This window comes from Morone saxatilis, unplaced genomic scaffold, assembly GCF_004916995.1.
Source record: "Morone saxatilis isolate NCDOM2014 unplaced genomic scaffold, NCSU_SB_2.0 Contig4, whole genome shotgun sequence".
NCBI lineage: Eukaryota > Metazoa > Chordata > Actinopteri > Moronidae > Morone > Morone saxatilis.
The window spans coordinates 11,599,702-11,619,880 of record NW_023339984.1 but is presented as its reverse complement, the minus strand read 5'-3'; the positions used below and the strand labels follow the sequence as shown (position 1 = coordinate 11,619,880).

Sequence of the window (20,179 nt, the reverse complement as noted above, 5' to 3'; positions counted from 1 at the left end):
GTGTGTGTGTGTGTGTTGGCAGGAGTCATTTTTAACTGTCTGAGAAGTGCTGGTGTGAGAAATGGTTATACCCTGCTTCCCTGCGGTGGCCCCCCAGTAAAGAGCTGGATGCTGTATGCGTCCCGACTAAAGACCCCAGAGGGCTGCAGTGTTAGAACTGGCCCCCAGCCCACATTAAGGCTAATGTGTGTCTGTGCATGTATCACTGATGCCTGTATGTGCTGCACTGTATAGGAGTGTGTTACAGATTGCCTCCCCTCCCTGCCCCGTTTTCACCCTTTGTCTTTATAAGGGCAAAGAGTCGTGTCAGCCCCAGTTGTTTTTGGCCGCCGCTCATTACAGAGGATTTCCAAGCTTCTTCTCTGGGCTCCGGTGGCGGGCGGAGCAGGGTTTCATAACATGATGGATGCTCCTTTCATCAAATTAGTGGCTGTCTATCAGTTAGTTTTATGAAAGAAGGACTCTGTCGCGTGACCGGGAGCGAAACAAGTGCATTTTCACAGGTCAGGTTAGCTGATGTTAAGGGAAAAGCCATGTCTGTGTGTTGCTGCAGGGTTTTTAGTCTGTACACGGTTGTAGATACTGTACACTGCATAAAGTCTGTTCTGTGCAGCCATTTTGAAAACACTCACTTAATAATTAATATCTTCAGATTTAAAAAAAAAAGCTCAAAATCAGGGTCTGTATACAACTTTGAATCAAATTTCAGGCTTTTGGGCTTAAAACATAGCATTGAATTCCTTTAAATATCTCAAAAATAACAAGATAGTACTGTTATTAGTCGTATAGTGCCGTGTCGTCATTAGTCCTGTCTTGTATTGCCTGAACCCAAAAGCAAAAAGCCTTGCAAACAAAGTCCATCCAAGCACATCAGGTGATTAAAGACACAGTAACAAAAGCAGACAGATGATCTGAGCTCTCGGACTTTTAAGCCTTCAGCGTGGGATTATCAGATTTACTGTATGTTTTACTTGACAACACTCAGTGAAAAATGTCCTTAAAAGACAATTCAGCAAAAAGGAGGACGCAGTAAAAAAAAAAAACATGCGTACGTTCCAGGTTGTCATTTTTAACAGCAAAGCAGTAGAGTTGTGGGTTTGAGCCAAAACGACCTTGAGCGAGACGCTGAACCCCCAAATTGCTCCGCCCGTGTTGGCGTGTGAGGTTAAAAAACGTCACTTCATTTCACTGTCCGCTGTTTACAATGTCAGTCTCATCCTGGCAGCGATGAGTTGAAAGGAGTGACATGGTTACGAGGGAGGGTGACGAGTGCGGGGGTCGGGATGAGACATCGCGCCCCCCCGTCGCCCCTCAACCACCTGGCTGAAACCTTATACTCAGCCAACAAAGATCTCACTGGCACCTCCTGCTTCTTTCCCTTCTCTTATTACCCCTCCACACACACACGCACCTTTATCCGAAAATCTGAGAGGATGACTAAGATGCGAGTCATATCTGTAATGTTATAGCTGTGATCAGGATATCCAGTTTTTCATGACATGCATTTCAGAGATTCTTATGCTGGTGGTAAAAATGACATTAGTGGTTTTTGGCTGATGCCAAATTACCTGTTTGAGCACATTTGAGCTGTAAAGGTAATGATTTATGAATATTTTTACATTATTTACATTATTTATTTTTTTTGAACATTCTTTATTACATTATTTGCATTATTTTTAAAGGCATTTCTGTTTTAAATCCAATATACTTTTGGATTTGAACAGGAAAGTACACAGTGGGTTTTTTTTTTTCAAGCCAAACTGCAAATAATTGTTCCAGGTTCTCAAATACAGAGGTGGGGCGTAACAAAGTACAAATGCTTCAGGACTGTACTCAGGTAGTTTTTTTATATCTGCACTTTGAGTATTTATTTTAACTTTTACCCCCTACATTTTTCCACTCTTTACATTTCAAAAAAAGGCTTGCTACATTGGTATTAATGCATTTGAGGGGAATTATTTACGTAACACAACAAAAATGCAGATAACGGCGTAAAAAAGATGTAACGACGTAATGATAAAAGAGACAAGAGAGGGAGACATCACCCTGTTTGACGTTTCAGGTAAGTTTGCACAGAAACAGCCGGTAGAAAATGTCCTTCAGAGAAAGCAACAGAGTGCTTTTTACTTTTATACTTTAAGCACATTTCAGAGCCTGTACCTTTTTCACTTTTACTTGAGTAGAGAAGTTGAATCAAGTACTTCTACATTTACCAGAGCCACAGGTATCACAAGTATCTGTAATTCTACATAAGTAAGAAAAAGCATACTTAAATAAGTGTACTACCTCTGCTAAAATGGATTTCCTAGTTGTTTATGATAGTAAAGTGTTACGATTATTAAAATAAAATGGCAACAATGTATAGAATAATCAAGAAAATAAACAGCTGGTTAAGTCATGGGTTGCAGCCATAAAGGTTCTGGGTCTTATGTCACCACATGATACTGTGAGCACCACTATGTGCATACGTGACTCTCGGTTCATACTTTATCTGTTGTTTGAATCAAAACAGCATTAGATTGTATTAACGAGGCCCGCAGAAAGAAGAAAAACCCAGCCAGATAAATACGACATTTTCGGTTTCTCTTTGTTCAGACAGGCTTCAGACGGAGGCGCTGCCTTATCTGCTCTGTTTGTCTGGTGACCTTGCAAGCATCTTCAACTCACCCGTGAAAAAATTGGCTGCGATCCTAGCAGTTTGTTTGACACTTATTTATGGTATTTTGACTGCAGGTAATTTGTCTATTTTGCTGTCACGACAAGTGCTCGGTGGATAGAAAGTGGCCTTATCTGTTAGTCGTGAGTTACCTGGTAGCGCTGAAACATCAAATTAGTTTTATCCTAAAGTTTTTCTGTAACTATGTAATAACATCCACGGTTGCTGCGCTACAGGGAAATGAACCTTCGCAGACATGTTAACGTCTACCCTTGTTTCACAGTTTATATCAGATAAACTATACACACATAGATGATTTACAGGTTGATTTACATTCAGTGACATGAGTTGCATTGGTCACCAGCAGCAAAATGATCCAGAGCACTTAAAAACGCCTCTGCACCCATTAGCATGTGTACACACACAAATTGACACTCTCCGTGGAGTGGCGAGGCGAGGGGAGCAAACAAGGAAGTGGTCAGGCCGACAAGTATCTCGGTTCCCTTTTGCAGCTACAGTACACACTGACATGTCTCGTCACAGAGTTATCAATCAGGATGTTGAACAAAAAAGGCTGTGGCTGCTTTTGAAGTTGGAGCTGAGTGTCGCTGCGCAACACAAATAGCTTCCGAGTGAAGCGAAAGGATAGATTTTTGTCAGAATCAGTTGGCGTGATGAGTGGAAAAGGGTTTTTTAAAAGGGTTTTTTAAGCTGCACTATGCAATTTTATCAGAATTTCCCCTCACTCTCATGATTATATGGTATTTGAAGTTGGGTGAAATAGGTGTATTTATAATCTGTGCCCAGAAATCTCCCAGAAAGACTTCTTGACAATGAGTATTCATAGTCTCAAAATCAAAAGTAATCACTTTTTTTTTTTTTTTTTTACAGTCCTCCAAACACATCTGTAATTTAACTGCTGTAGAAGAATTTTATTAGGAATCAAATCTAGCTGTAATCCTGTGGAACACGATCCTGTCTCTGATGACTCTGTGAGTCTGGGCGCCGTCACTGTGGTTTTGAGTGACGTCCGGGGGGTCTGTTGCTGAGCTCAGTCACTGGGGGGGACGGCAGGTGCGCGCTGTCTCCTCGGGGTGCTGGGCTGCGCGCTGCCCATCTGCAGTGCCAAGGAGACACTCGGCTGGATCGCGTTGCATCACTTTGAAATTGCAAGGACCCCAACCAGCTTTCGCAGCGGGGTGGCGATGGTGCTCCGTGTGGACTTTATTAGTTCTTGACAGACCGTGCATAACAACATGAGGGGAAAATTAAACTTGCATGCGAGTTCTACGTCTGTGCAATATATAACTGTATATGACTGGCGGGGAAGAGCAGAAGGAACTTGAGGAGGCTCATGGAGCGTCTGGGTTGTATCTGTGGAACCTCAGAAAGTTTCTATACTTGTTTGTTTATTTGTCTGGGAATGTTCTAGAGGGAATATTCAAGAAAGAGATTTTATTTATGACCTCTTACAGCTTTAAATAGAGGCATAGATAGGGCTTGAATTGAACTTTATTCCTCTTTCAACTGTCCCTCACTCACTCTGGTCTGCCATGGAAGCTCTGCTAGTTATTCCGTGCACTTATATGTGATTTAAAATGAAGGAAATAACCCTAGGTGTTTGACATCATTGGTTGAGTTAATGTTTGTTGTTTATTTCCAACTTTTTGATCAAGTAAATGCATCACTGAAAACTGCAACACTTTCTGGATTGGAAAAATGTACATACACACACACACACACGAACACACACACACACACACCAACACACACACAGCACACACACACTTTGAACATTATTATTTAGCCAAATAATCACAAACTCACTACAGGGCCGTGGTATATTTGAAGTAACAAATTAAAACAAAAAAGTATACGGGGGGAGGGGTGAGTGGAAAAGATCAAACACATTTTTTAAATATTTACAAGCTCAAACAAACAATTTACATAAGCTATATGAACAACATGCATCCGGAGAGAAAGAGTGAGAGAGAGAAGGCCCTTTTTTAGGAATAGTCCCTGTGAAAACCTTTGACAGCCTTTTCTAGGGCTTATCTAGAGTAAGTACGGTTTATACATTATACTGTTTATACAGGGGTAGCTGTCCCTTTAATGTCTCCAGGCGTCAACAATAAATCAATAAACAGCGGTGCTTTATTGTAATATTGGATGATTTTTGCATCAATGTAGGCCCTCCTTCATTTTGCATTAATTACAAATAGAGTATGTGGTTATTTTTCACTCGATTGTCCAGAAACTTTACTATAATGCATGTTGTATTGCAATAAATTACACATACTGTTATTTTAATTATATCCACCACCCAACTCAAAACCTGGACAAATAAAACCAAAACTATATACATGGATAGATTCTAAAATCAAGAGGTATAGACCTCTGCTGCCCTGTTCATGTCACAAAGTCCCAAAAACATGTAGTTTCAATTTAAAACAACAGAGCACATTGTTAAGCAAATACACCCACGTTGATTTTGTGGAAACAGGCTCCACTGAACTCCTTCTGGAAAGCACGAGGAAGATTTTATCATACAAGCGATGGTTTCGTGATCGAGACTGCCCAGCTGTCAAAGTGTGATATATCAGTAATTTCATAAATCATATCCAAGTACAGCAAACGTTTTGTTCCAAACTACAGATAATAACAATTAATCAATCCAATAATCCTCCTCCTGCAGTTTCACATCGCTAATGGGTCCGATTAATGCTGAGATAGGTTGGTGAGTAAAGAATTCATTTTGGGTTTATGATGACAGATAAGCGATGGATTAATAATGTTCGGTAAATTAGATGAGTAGATGTGGACAGATGGGCTGATAGAGCAGATATCAGGGAGTCACAGGCGACTGTTGGAGAGAGCAGAGGCTCATGGGAAGAGTCACAAACTCGAGCCAGCTTGCACCCTATCTGGAATCCGATAGGAACAAATATGTCTTTGTCCGCTCCTGCCTGTGTCTGACTATGTGTCATACCCTGTCTGTGCTAGGCCTCTGTCTGTGTACGTATAGAATATTTGTACGTATTATTGTCTTTTCGGGGCACTGTTAAGGCTTTCTATCCCATCGTCAGTCCAGCACTTTTGCTATAAAGTGTTAACACAATCTAAGACCACTGTATTTGTTCTTCTCGGAGGATTTTTTTCTCCTGTGACATTTCAATAGGCCGTAATTACCACAGCTATCAAGCTATCTAAACCACAGAAGCTGCACGGCTCCCACACAAAGACCTATCTTTCTATGTGCGGCTCACCACATATTTTATGTGACTCCATAAAGCATTACAAAGCTGTCTTTGACCGTATGCAAAGCTGCTCCGCCAGCATGCCCGCACGTAGAAATTTCATAATGAGATGGCAGCACTTGAACCAATTTACTTTTAATGCTCTAATTAAGCTGCTTTTTGTAGTTTTTTTGAGGACAGTAATCTGTCTTTAACAAGTAAATAGTTTACTTGGATCATTTGCAGTGGTGGAATGTAACATAGTAACTCAAGAGATGCTTTATACTTGTGCTCCTCTACATTTTGGCAGCCAGTATTGTACTTTTTACTCAATTACATTTATTTGACAACTTTAATTACTAGTTACTTTGCTAATTCAAATTATTAATACAAAATACCAATAAATAATTACATATTATTATGTAGTAAGGTACCCAATAAAGTAGTTGAAATTAACTCCACCTTTACCAGCTGCAGCATTAGTGATGCTTACACATTAATGCATCACTTATTATAATCCAGTGATATAATATATAATATTCTTAAATGGGCCATTCTGCATAATGAGTAATTTTACTTTTGCTACTTGGCATGTTAATACTTTTTACTTGTCAGTATTTTTTCACACTGTGGTATTGCCCACTTAAATAAAACATCTGAATACTTCTTCCACCACTAATCATTTGTACGTTATCTATTACATAGCATACTACTACCAATACTACTACTAATTACTACTACTAATTCTTTAATAGAGGTTTTGGATTTCAAATAAGAAAACAGTAAAATGGTGGCAAAAGTAACAATTAACAAACGTCTCACACTTGAGTTTAACTTTAGCTTTAGCTCTTTTACAAACGTCTTAAAATAAATGAAAATAGACGGAAGACAGTTGAAATAATTAACAAATATAGACATTTGAAACGTTTTCAAAAAATAGGTTTCGTGGCTATAAAGAGATACTCAGTCTGTCGGTTCATTCATCAGCCCTTTTCTATTCTTGTTCTTTTGGCAAAAGTCCTTAAAGTTTGCATCCTTGCCAACAGGATTTCATTTCTCATAAAGTACAGTGAGCATTAAGGGCTTTGCGAGACATTTGTTTGGACTAGTATTGCACACATTGTGGTCTCTCCGGTGACTCAGCAGACATTTGGTTCCTTTAGTTGGTTCCTGGCCTTACGTCAGTGCAAAAGCTCATTTGCATTTGTATTGTGTAAGAAGAATGTGAAGGGAAAAAAAACTGGGCAAAGTTTTCAGGCTCCTTTAGAATATTTTGTCCTTTACTGATGTGCTAAAAGAGCTTTTCAGACCCGAGAAAAACCTTTGACGTAGGTGAAAACAAAGCTACAACAACAACTCAAAAGTTACTATAGGATTATTTTATGTTCAGTATAAATCTGTAGTTTCTACAACCCTCCTGCATCCTGAATACATGAATCGGAGTCTAATAAATCTCTTATGAATGGATGACAAAATGGCTCAATCCAACGCTTGGTTCCAAACTAATATATTGTAACTACTGGATGGATTGCAATGACATTACAAATATATATACTCCATTCATAAATCCAGCGCCACCAGCAGGTCAAGTTTTCAATTATTCTGTGAAATATCTGATATTTTAGTACATGCATTGGCACAAACCTTTAAACAGACGTTCATGATTCTCAGAGGATGAATCGTATTGACTTTGGTGATCACCTGACTATTCCTCTAGCACCACCAGCAGGTTAACTTTCTTACATATCACTACTGTGAAATTTAGTGAACGTGCTCATGTTGCTCTCAGGATGAATTGCCATAACTTTCTAGCGGTGTAGTTGCAGATCACAACTCCCTTGCTTCACCCTCCCCTTCCACGTGCTAAGGACGAACAACGGTGGCTGTTAAAGACGTATAATTATTATTATTTGCCCAATACTTGAGGTTTTTGACCTGCAAAACTAATGACATTCCCAGTCTCAGCTGTACTTTGTTTTGAGGGCTAAATGGTAAGTGGAGCACGCTAACATCAGCATATTAGCATTGTCTAAACTACACTTGTTTAGTAGCAAGAAGTGGTTATTGAGGTAGGCTAGTTATCAAGCTAAATCACCAACGTTGTAAATGTTTTCTTTACGTTATTCAATGTCAGACTTTGAATTGTATTTCTTAGTTGCTTCTAATTTTTGATATAAATAAAAAAACTACACATTTTATTCACAAAGCAGTAGGCTCCCACCAAAAGAAACAGTGTGATAAAGGCATTCAGAAGGTTTTGGATTTATTAAGCTCATGTGATACTGAATTCAGATTTGATAACCTTTTCATTAAAACCAAACCGTAGTGAATAAAGACAAGAACCACATGCAGTGTCTTACGGGTTAAATATCCAGCCAAAGAGTTTGTGGTCCCAGGTCTTGGGATGAATTTCCATGCCAACTATGTTGCCTCATGACTGGCTATGAGTGGTCACATGCAGGTTGAATGTGTGTTTAATACCTCATACCGGGTTTCTGTGTGAAGGTTTATTTGGACTGCTGATTAAAAAGCACTTTACATCAGCAGTTGGCGCACCCTCACACCACAGGCTGGAGAATCGGATTCATCCACGTGAAGAAAGGGATCTAAAAACACATGATACATTCCAGGCATGAATCACACTCAGACTAAACTAGCGCATGCATGTTCACCTTTTTACAACGTCCAGTAATTCCTTCAATGTAAGAGACCAGATATTTTTTTTTGTCCACAATTTTTTCTTCACTCTGACAACTTAAGTATCATCCCTTCCTATGACTTGTGCGATTAGAATATGAGTGAGTGCATGTGCCAGACGTGAATCTCACAGACAACGTTTTCAAACAATTTCTTGATCACAGAGGGAGATTTCTTTTTTTCTGTGACAGTAAAACGCATTCACAGCTGGAAACATTTCTTTCAGGCAGCCTCTCAGCACCACACTGCCGTTTTGTATTCAATGTCTAACTCACAGCACGCCTTTAGACTCTGTGCACACAGTGTAGATGTGTGAAAGTGCTGGTGGATTTTGAAAATGATGGCCACGTCTACATGCATGTCTGCGGCATGATAAATACACTTCAAGATGCATCTTTGAATGCTTTTAGGACTATTTCAAAGGGCGCAGTCGAGCAGACATGGATGATAACGTCTGTATTTGTGCAGGCACATGACATTTCTCAAGCTGCGTTCGAAATCTGGGTGTGCTGTTTTATGAAGTCTGATGTGAAACCCATTGATCTGTAACTGACTTGTAATTTATTAATGGTTTGAAATGTCAAAACACCCTCCGCTGCAGCTATAACGTTCAGTTTATATTGTAGTCTCACTTTGCGGCTGACGAGTTTTCTCCTCTAACAGAGGTTTTGTCCTCCAGAGTCAAAAAGGAGTCTCTGAGTTGGTAGCACCTTTTGTCTGCTGCTGACACGAACAGACAGCACTACACATGCGGCTCCCCAATCATCACACCAAGGTTGAAAACTCAGGGACTTTTAATTCCTCTATGAATTTGCACTTTCGCTTAGACATCTTTACGAGTGATTCTACCAGCTAAGCTTCTCTTTATGCGTCCCTTAGCGACAATAAACAGCATCCAACGGCAGAACTTCCTGCAAGCTTACATTATATACGTCATATATTTATATTAGATTGTTGCATGCAACTTCAGCATGGTTTTATCTATGGGTAGTCCATGGCATGAACAAACAAGCATTGGGCAGGTTTATTTACTTTATACACAGTCCTAAAGGTTCAGTGTGTTACATTTAGGAGCATAAAACTACTCATGTTCCTGATTCTTTTATTTTTTTAATCCGACAGATCATATTTACTGACATCAAGTAGCACTAGGAGAGCAATCACTCATCACAGTTACCGTGTATGCTTGTAGAACAGCATACCTTACTGTAGTAATATCAAAGGCTAATAATTATTATCTAAAGCAGGTAGGTTGTGTAAATTAGCGAGGAGGTATAACGTTTATATTCTATGCCAAGGCCACACACACACACACACACACAGTGCTACAAGATGAATGCTTTGAGGCGTTTGGTTGTCAGCCATGGTCCCTTCTCCTTGTTGTTAATGCTGCTGGTGTTCTGGCAATTCTTTGGTGGGTTTTGTTTGCTGAGGCTTTCTCTGCGGGAGCATTTACTTCTGAGCTACCAAAGGAGGACAGCCGGAAACTGAAAGCACACACGCACACACAGGTGGAAGTGGTGGGTCTCTTTCTCTTTTCAAAGTCCCTAAAAGGAAGAAAGTAGAGCGAAAAGAAAGTGTGTGTGTGTGAGTGTGTGTGTGATCCAAAGCCAGACTTTTAGGCAAAGCCAGCTCTCTACAGCTCTCTGTTAAAACCACACATGGAAATTCACAGACAAAGCACAGCAGTATCTCCCCCCCGACTTCATAGTAAAAAAACATTCATTTTAAAAATGTTAGAAACAAACGAAACTGTATGTTTTGTGATGCGTCTGGAAAACTCAATTCTGCCTCTCTCTTTCCTTCCTAGTTTATAATAGAAGACATGAAGCAGCAGCAAACCAACAAACACAGCAACCTGCACCGCGAAGACCAGCACATCACTGTGGAGGAGCTGTGGAAGGGCTGGAAGACCTCCGAAGGTAAACCCAGGCCAACTGTCTCTGCCCCAAGGTCACTAACGCAAACACCTCTACATTTATTGTATTAAGCTCTAATCGAGGAGGAAGAGAGGAGAAGGAGGCTTAAAATACTAAAGACGGCAAAAGAAAAACACACATCTGTAGAGAAGCCAGGTTTTTGGTGACAATCCCTCAATATGAAACCCCCTCTTTGTAGAGCTGCCATTTTGGTGGTTGTACAGGGAAAAATCCAACAAAGCTATCTCTGTTGGATTTCATTTTAACCGACCTTCATGCTTTGCAACTGGAAAACGCGCTTTCGTGGAGGACAAGAGAAAAAAAAAGGAGAAAACATACAAAGAAAAACAATAAGATTCCTCAGGCTGCCTATGTAGCAAGCCACAAACTATTATATAACTATTATATAAACACACCAAATCACACGACAGAGGTGTGGTTCCTAATGAGTAATCAGCAGGTGCAACATCCTCTTGACAAACTAATGTGAACAAGCACTCATCAAGTACCTTTTTAGGTGACTTTCTACTTCTCCAGATACTCAAGTGGACTTCTGCGGGGTCGACGCTTCAGGCGCTGAGTGAGGGAGCGAGCGATGATGAACGCTCAAGGGCATATTTACCCGGAATGAAGTGTGATCTATTATTTGCTCTGCAGAATGTGTAATGATGTAAAAGTATAAGTAAACAGACTCTCATTAATGTTTAAAGGAATTCTTTTTTTTTTTTTTTCCAAGGAAGCCATCTGAGTAGTTTCAATCACCATTCACTGCTATTATTTCAATTATTCTACAGCTCAAGGGTGAGTGCTGTTCATTGTCATTTTGATCACACAAACCTTGCCCGCAAGCGACACCGTGAAGTTTGATTCGGTCGTATTACTGCGAAGAATACAGCTTCAGAAGGTTGTTTCCTCCACTCCTCTCTCCTTCTCCGAGTCTCTTATTTGAATTTCAGATGGGGGACAGAATTTGACCCAAAGTCCTCTTCCTTTTCTAACACATCTGTGTTTTATCTTCAAACACGCACCTCCCAATCTGTCATTCTCAGCCTCTTCCTGCCAGTGTTTGTTTATAACTCTGAAAATATGTGTGGGGCTACAGTAAGTGGTTGCGGAACATGCCTTTTAACTAGCACTTGTGTTCCTTAGCATTTGAAATAAATACAGCCTCTGCAGAATATACAGTAAACATTTTAGTTTAGTTGTTAGATTGAGACATCTTTTTAACCACAGCTATGCAGATGTTATACAGACATTCAATGCTTTTTTGTCATCAGATGTTTGTCATAGTAAGTAATATATATTATGCATTTTATTGTATTAATCGTATTGTATTTAGGTTTCTATCATCCCACCATCTCAGAGGGAAATGTACTTTTAACTCAATTTAATATATTTACGTACTTATCAGATTAAGAATTTCCATAAAAAATAGATAAAACCAGTGGTCTATGTGTTGTTAGAGGTTCCATCACTTCAAACGCCTCAGATGGTTTCATTTAAAAAAACAGTTCAAAGCTCAAGGAGATAAAAACTTGACAATATCTCATAAAAGGAAAGGTTAGAGGGAAGTAAAAAAAAGCATACACTTCAACCTGCTACAGCGGTAAATTTCCACTTAAGCACTGCTGCAAAAACCTTCATCTCCTCCTTTCCCTCTCTCCTCATCCAGTCCACAACTGGACCGTGGAGCACGCGGTGCAGTGGCTGAAGGAGTCGGTGGAGCTGCCGCAATACGAGAAGAACTTCAGGGACTTCCGGGTCACAGGGAACACCTTACCTCGGTTAGTACGGCTCACTTCAAACGACGACTTCCTTACAGGAGCGCTGCCACGACACATATCAACACAGTGTGTGTGTGTGTGTGTGTGTGTGCGTGCCGCTAATTAAGATGTTTTACTTTGCTGCTGGTGAGCAGTGAAGTGTGTTTATGAACAGGAACACTATTATGGTCTTTGTTACAATACCCGAAGGCACCTTTAGATTTCATTACTCTGTTTAATGCTGCCCACTGCTGGTCATAAAAGGAAACACATGGGGAAGAACACTCAAACAGGTAGATTCTTCACCTCAGTGTCTTTCTTCTCCTATGGCTGTATTATAAAGGGTGTTTTTCAAAGCCTGACTCATCACATGCAACCATTAAACCATTAAACGCAACCCTCAGAACAATATGTAAATGCTTTTTTAATTGAATCCTTGAAGTTTAATCTTTTAAAAGAGGATGAAATAGTTAATAAAGTCATCCGAGTGCCCGACATTACAGGAGAAACTCAGACGCTGGTGGGACACTTGTGGAATGTGACCCGCTGCAAACTGCATGTACGCCATGAGTAGACAGAGGGGCGGGTGAGTGGGTTATTGAGGGGTTTCACGTTACGCCACGAGGCCGATGGGCGCTGACTCATGAAGTGATGTCACAGCGAGCGGGTACAGTTTCCTCAGGCTGCCATGTTGTCTGAGCCCTTTAAGATGGTGGTGGTATGTGACCGCTGGTTGTGGGAAGAAGAAAAAAAAGAGGAGATGGTGGTGTCATAAAGGTTGAACTGAGTACATGAGAATAGTGAAGAGTTTGTGTATCCTTCTTACAGGCACTCAATCACACCTGTACTTCTCAGGAGGATTTGACTGATATGTGACTTATATTATAAACAAAGGCCAAAGGCAGTCTGGATTCAGTCCATCCATCCTGATTCTCCAGAATTTAAAGATTTGCAGTCCTTTTAGGCACTAAACAGCCAAACTGCATTGATTGTTATTTACTAAATGACCTATACAAGTCAAAACATTAAAAGAAATGGAGAGAAATGTTAAAACAACGTCTTAAGAGTTCAGCCAGTGAAAACATTTCAGTGACAGCAGTAAAGAATACTGCAGCCAACTTTAAAGTTCACATTCTGTAACCCTTCATATTTCATCCTTATTGTGTATCATTATATAATAAACAATTAAACAACAAGCTCTGACTAATTTTAATGCACACTGGAAGCTGAAATAGTTCTGACTGGGTAGAAAGACACAGACAAGATTCAATGCTGATTTTTTTCCTTCTTCACATTTCAGAATAGCGGCAAATGAACCGTCGTTTATGTCGATGCAGCTGAAGATATTAGACCAGCGGCATAAACAAAAACTAAACCTAAAGGCACTAGATGCAGTGCTGTTTGGCCCTCCTCTCCGTAAGTATGCAGCATATTTTGTTTGGTCCCAACTTGGATGTTTTTTATGCCAAATACCTACATTTTTACAACCAGAAACAGAGTAACACAGTATTTTCTCCTTGTCCTCCTTCTCTCTGCAGGTCCACAGCATAACTTGATGAAAGACTTTGTCCTGATGGTTTCCATAGTGATTGGCGTTGGGGGCTGCTGGTTTGCATACGTTCAGAACAAGTCCAGCAAGGTGCACATCTCTCAGATGATGAAGGATCTGGAGAGCCTGCAGCATGCCGAGCAAAGCCTGTTAGACCTGCAGAGCCGGTAAGAGAAGGAAATGTATCAGATAGACTTAAAATGTGACAGAGACATTATATTCCACACTGGTCATCTCGTCCGTTTGCCTCCTCATCTCCCAGGCTGGAAAAGGCTCAGGAGGAGAACCGGACAGTAGCCGTGGAGAAGCAGAACCTCGAGCAGAAGATGAGGGATGAAATCACCGGGGCCAAAACGGAGGCTCATAGGCTTCGAGAGCTGCGAGAGGGCGCCGAGTGCGAACTCAGCCGGCTCAAATACGCTGAGGAGGAGCTAGTACAGGTAGGGCTTCCCACTTGCAAACTGATTTATCATTATTTATCATCAAATGTTAAAATGAACAGTCTTCTACTCTACCCAGGAGGTGTATAATCATTGTATATAAATCATTACTGCTGCTAAAACACCTGAAAAACACCTTGAAACGAGAGGATTAATTTCACATTTTTCATCTTAAATTTTAATTTCTTCCAAAGCCACAAGATTTCCTCATTTCCCTTCACATAAAAAATACAGCACCAATATATCAAAAGTTCCTCTTGGTAATGAGTTCTCTGCTTGCAGACGAGCCGGGGTTGGACTCATTTTTACACAGCAAATTCAGAAATTAAACAATAAATGCAGTTTCATTTGAAATTCAACGAGCGTTCGCCCTCAGTTTCCAGTGTTTGATCAATGATCTCACGGCGGGGGGGGTTTAAATTTTTGACAGTGAATTTAAGCTGGACCCTGATGTATCACGTTGCTCCTGCGTAGGTGCGAAAGGCTCTGAAGCGAGCAGAGAAGGAGATGCAGTCAGAGCGGTCGGTGCCCGAAGCTCTTCAGAAGTGGCTCCAGCTCACGCACGAGGTGGAGGTTCAGTACTACAACATCAAGAAACAGAACGCTGAGTTTCAGCTGTGCGTCGCTAAAGATGAGGTAACTAACATTTATCTCCTTAAGTGGCTTACAATACAGAGAATGAGCAAGCGCGGGTCGGTCAGCAGTGTTTTATAAATCATGAAAACGTGCTGAGTGGGTTTATTTAAAGTTCAGCGCGCTCGCATGTAGTGGAAGTGAAAAGAGATTAGGTCTGGCAGAGGTTTCACTGTATTTGCATTGCATGAATCTATCTTGCTCATAAACCACCGAATGCACTTGATTTCAGGTGCTCTTTGAATTATAATTTAATAGTGTAAAAATAATGAAAATGCTTATGTATCCACAGCCACTGCAAGAGACTTTAATGTCCTGGGTGTTGACTGTCAGGAGCCAAGCAAATCAAAAGCAGGCAAAATCAGACCCTACCTACTTTTTTTTCATATTGCCAGTTACACACTAAAGTACACAGAGCTGCGCCTTGCTCATCTCTTTTTGTCTCCGCACGTTAAAAGAGTAGTAAATCATGTTTATTGCTGCTACCAAGCTACTAGTGCCGGGCTGCAGAGGGAACATCAGTCTGCACTCTCGCTGACAGCCGGGATTGTTTAAGAGCAGTGTAACGCAGCCTGGCTGGCCTATAGTAGAGGTACTAGTATATAAGGATATAAATATCACTTCTGTCATATTTTTGCTGGTCAGAACAGAAGAGTGGCGTTATGGAAGATTGACGGAAGGAAGTGGCAGTCTTCTGATTAACACATAAAACAGAGAAATGTGTCTTTAAACATGTAGTTAAATCATGTTTTAATTACATTGCCCATTTTAGTTTTTGTTACTTTCATCCGGCAGAAATCTTAATTGCTGAATTCGATTAAATTCGGCTGCACATTCACGCCAAACCTTCAAGTAGGGGGTTGACTAAAAAGAATAATTTCCTGTTTTGAAATGCAGGAATGGCTAAAAAAAGATGGCCTTTAAAACATGTTTGATTAATGAGTCGACATCACTGCTTTACTTTCAGTTGAAGGCCTTCATTTGTCGGGGGTTACAGTGAAGAGCTTTTTGGGGGTCAGAATAATACTTTAAAATGTTTTGTGTGTTTCTTTTTATCTCAGGCAGAGAAAATAAAAAAGAAAAGAGGTTCTGTGTTTGGAACTCTTCATGTAGCCCACAGTTCATCGCTGGATGAGGTGGACCACAAGATACTAGAAGCAAAGTAAGAAAAGAAAAAAACTCACTCAATACAAACACACACTCACACACACACACACACACACATAGACAGACACAGACAGAGAAACACAAACATGTGATCAATTCATTGTCCTTGATCTGTGTATGTTATTAGCCATACCTAATGATTTGCAATAATGTCAACCAATCACAGTGCTTATTGATATACAATGTTACAAGAAAGGTCGTCATATTAAATAGCAGATCATGCTGTGATGGCATGTTATTGATATGGCGGTATGGGAATCTTCAGTCGGTGTTAGGGCAGCAGCTGTATTGTTGCTTGCAGTGTGTATTACTTAGCCCAGATACATTTATATGCACACACACTACTGTTATACTGACATTTTTCTTTTTTTATTCAATAATGGCCGCTTTAACGTAGCTAAAAACAGTATAATTCAGACACTAAAAGTACCGTTTAGTTTTTGTCCCCAAAAGAAGAATAATTCGATGATTAAAGCTTCCAATTAGCAGATGTCCCCACAGTGTTGCACGGGGAGAATACTGTTTAAATGTAACCATTTTTCCCCTAAATACCCTTCAATTTTAAATTTGTTTTCCAGTCCAATAAGTGACCCTAGATTATTACTGAACCACAACGGTGCAACTGGGCTCCAAATATTTAGTTTTTGTCTTTGGGCCCTCTGGAGTCCACTCAGTAATTATACTAAATAGGCTTAAACTGTGAGTCCATAGTGTGTTCAGCTGATATTCTGTGATCCAGTTCCAATAGTGCTAACCCTAGACCAACCCCGGTGATTTCCTATTTGTCTTATTAGGCGTTTCTCAGCCACTCGTACAGCTTTTGGTTCTCCAGGTACAAAACATTTTGCAAACCCTTTATAGTTAAATAATACATAAATAGTAAAGAGATTTCTTAAAGCAAAACCTAAAAATCATGAAAGAACAGGTCAAAAAGTATAGAGTAGTCCTCCCAGCCAGGCGAACAAGCTTTTGTGGCAGGAAATTACACATTTCTGAACAGTAATGTGCGTACTATCTAATCTGCTGATAGAGTAAATGAGGCTTTTACATCAACAATGACTTTTGTTTTGTTTGTTCACTAATTAAATACGTCAGAATACTCACCGCATTCGAAAAACCTACGCAGTGACCTGACTGCACAATGTCACAAGTTCTCGCACAGATATGACCACATAATACTATTACATTTCTTAGGTTATGTATTATTCCAGATATATTTAATATATTCTGAACATGTACAGTATAATCCAGGTGCTGCCACTGAGATAAAGACTCCCTTTGTGTTTAAAGCCAAAAAGGGGGGGGGGGAAATCACATAAAAGGGAGAACAAAGTAAAAATCTTCTGCACGAGTCCATTATCATAATATAACCAGCTTGTATTCCAAAAATGTCTAAATCCTGACGAATCAAAGCAGAGAATTTGAATCCGTATCAGAAACAGGATCACCCCGATGTTTGCCACCTCCTCATTCATCTTTTTTTCTGTTAAGGAAAGCCCTGTCAGAGGTAACGGCGTGCCTGAGGGAGCGGCTGCACCGCTGGCAGCAGATCGAGAAGCTTTGCAACTTCCCTGTGGTCAATAACGCGGGGCTGCCGAGCCTGACGGCCAGCCTCTACTCAGACCACAGCTGGGTGGTCATGCCGCGAGTCTCTGTGCCTCCCTACCCCATCGCAGGGGGAGTGGATGACCTAGACGAGGACACGCCTCCCATCATTCCGCAGTTCACAAGTGAGTGGTGGAGGATTACGACGCTTTCCAAATGACATACACAAAATAAATATGTAGTGAACTAAACTGTGATGTCGATTCCCCCCCAGCGACCACGTTGATCCGGCCATCCCTGACCCGCAGCAGCAGCCTGTGTCGTTCCCGCCGGAGCCTGCTGAGCTCGCCACAGTCCTCGCTGATGTCCCCAGACCCCGACCTGCTGTCCATGGCCAGCTCTTCCCTCTCCTATCGCCCCGAGGCAGACGACGAACATATCTTGTTCAGCTCGGATAGGAGGGGGTATGTAGCGGTGGCCGGAACGCCGCGGAATGGTTTTACAGTTTGGACTCACAGGTGTTTTATTCAGACATTCACGCTGACGCTTCAAGCTTGGGGGTTAAACGGCGGAATCTAGTATGTGGAGGATGCATGTATTAACCTCTACATGATACACCATATTTAGTTTATGTCTAACATGATTAATTAGATGGAAAAAAATCTCATCTCCACTTTAATTTCTGCACTTTGTTCCCAATTTGCTTTACTAATGTGTCAGTAAAGACTAAACCCCTAAGAAAACTCAAAACAGTGGTTATATTCATGTGAAATGCATGACAAATAATGGGCAGTAACTAACATATCTTTTAAGCACCTGAAAGGAGAAGCCCCTGTGGTTTCCCTTTAAAAATATAGGGCATAGTCATTAATATTACATAATGAACACTAAACAGTTTCTGCCCAAGACAGAAAGATCGCACAGAATCTGGGTAGTGCTGACAAAAATAAATCACACATGGCCAGATTTACTTTTTATTTATTTTGCTTTTGGGCCTCTCTTGACACACTCACTACCTACTGCCCCCTGTGCATTATGGATGATGTATCATCTCCAAGTTCCTATCAAGTACAGGGCAAACAGCTGACTATACCGTACATGCCACTTTTATTATGTGCCTACTTTTACCACTGTAGACTTTACATAGGAATGTGCCCCATGCAGATTAAAGTAATAAACAGGTTAAAAGTAGATTCAGAAACAGGGACACCGTGAAAGGGCTACAGAAGTGCAGCTGCTCCCGCAGTTGATATTGTGCAGAAGTAGTTCAAATTCCCTAAAATTGATAATGTTAGTAATAAGTAGTGTATTTATTCATATGGGATTAGTATCGGGACCTCAAATTTAGTACACGATGAGATTAAAAAATTCAAGTAAAAGGTCATAATTTAATTTACTGTGCCTCCTCAGGTAAAACATATCCCATCAGAACAGTGTATACCCAAACAAACATTTTTGAAAAGGTTTCCATTAATTAGGTTTTATGAAGAATTGCGCCCAAAACACATAACAAGACAGACTTTTTGTAGCTAAACAAATTAGCCACATTTCCGAAACTCTAATTAGTTTCTTTTTATGAGTTTTAACCGCGGTGCGTCTCCTCTCCTCTCTCAGGGAACCGGTTCAAGAGGGCAGCTCCGACACAGACTCTCTCAGCTCCTCCATGGGCCGCAAGCAGCTGCACAACCCCTGCACGCCGGGCTCGGACACCCCGTACCGCAAGATCTCCCGCGAGGAGCTGCTGCTGTTCAGCCAGAACCCGGAGCTTCCCGCGTCCACCGCCGCCGCCTCCACCACCCACACCACCAGCAGCAGCAGCAGCAGCAGTCTCAGGGACTCCACACCTCCCCCACGCGCCTTTCCGCCCGCCGCTCTGGTCCCACTTGCGGCCACACCCCGCTCGGGCCCGCCCTGCACCTGCGCGCGGTTCGCCGCGCCTTGGAGCAGCCCATCGTTTTGCACGCACTTTGTAGGCTCGCCTACTCGCACCGCATGCCAGTACCGGACGTGCCGCAATATGCGCCTACGTTCTCACAGGGGGAGGGCCACTCGTACGACGGCAGAAGGCATGTACACGGCATCCTGGACGAAGTCTACAGCTGCTCGGACAGGCCTGTCCGCCGGCGGGAGCTATTGCTGTCCTACACGTGGTTGCCCACCTCGTCTCTTTACGCCTCCTGGACAGAGAAGCTCCGCATCGAATCTCCTTGTAAAAGAAACGGGTCGGGCAGGGCGGAGCGTGGGATAGGATTGATACAGGGCAGTCCAGCCGCACCCTCCCAGCGACTCAGGCGACAATTGGGAGAGAAAGTCAAGCGCTTATCCTCTAAATAAAGATGTATTTATTTAAGAACGAAAAAATAGAAACTTGCAGAGTGAGGATATGTGAGCAGAGACGAGCAGAGAGACGGAGAGTTAGAGAAAAGTCAAACTACTTAGCGCAGTTGTTATACGTAGCCCTACTATAAAATGGAGAAAAGTGTGGACATCACTGTAGTGAAACATCATTTTGCGCTCTTCTTATTTTCGTTGCTTTTTGTGTCAAGAGACTGGAATGTTTAGTCGTGTCAGGGG

At 41.3% G+C, this 20,179-nt stretch overlaps 1 protein-coding gene across 1 annotated transcript in view; it reads left to right on the top strand.

Annotated features, from left to right (window-relative positions):
* stim2b (stromal interaction molecule 2b) overlaps window positions 1–20,179 on the top strand; it is a gene marked incomplete at its 5' end in the record, with an annotated part of 42,410 nt that overhangs the window by 20,734 nt on the left and 1,497 nt on the right. The window contains 11 exon segments of the mRNA XM_035675757.1: window positions 10,400–10,511; window positions 12,181–12,292; window positions 13,572–13,687; window positions 13,810–13,987; window positions 14,083–14,260; window positions 14,735–14,896; window positions 15,955–16,055; window positions 17,552–17,790; window positions 17,880–18,069; window positions 19,220–19,574; window positions 19,643–19,814. Of these exon segments, the coding sequence (XP_035531650.1) occupies window positions 10,400–10,511; window positions 12,181–12,292; window positions 13,572–13,687; window positions 13,810–13,987; window positions 14,083–14,260; window positions 14,735–14,896; window positions 15,955–16,055; window positions 17,552–17,790; window positions 17,880–18,069; window positions 19,220–19,574; window positions 19,643–19,814 (1,915 nt within the window).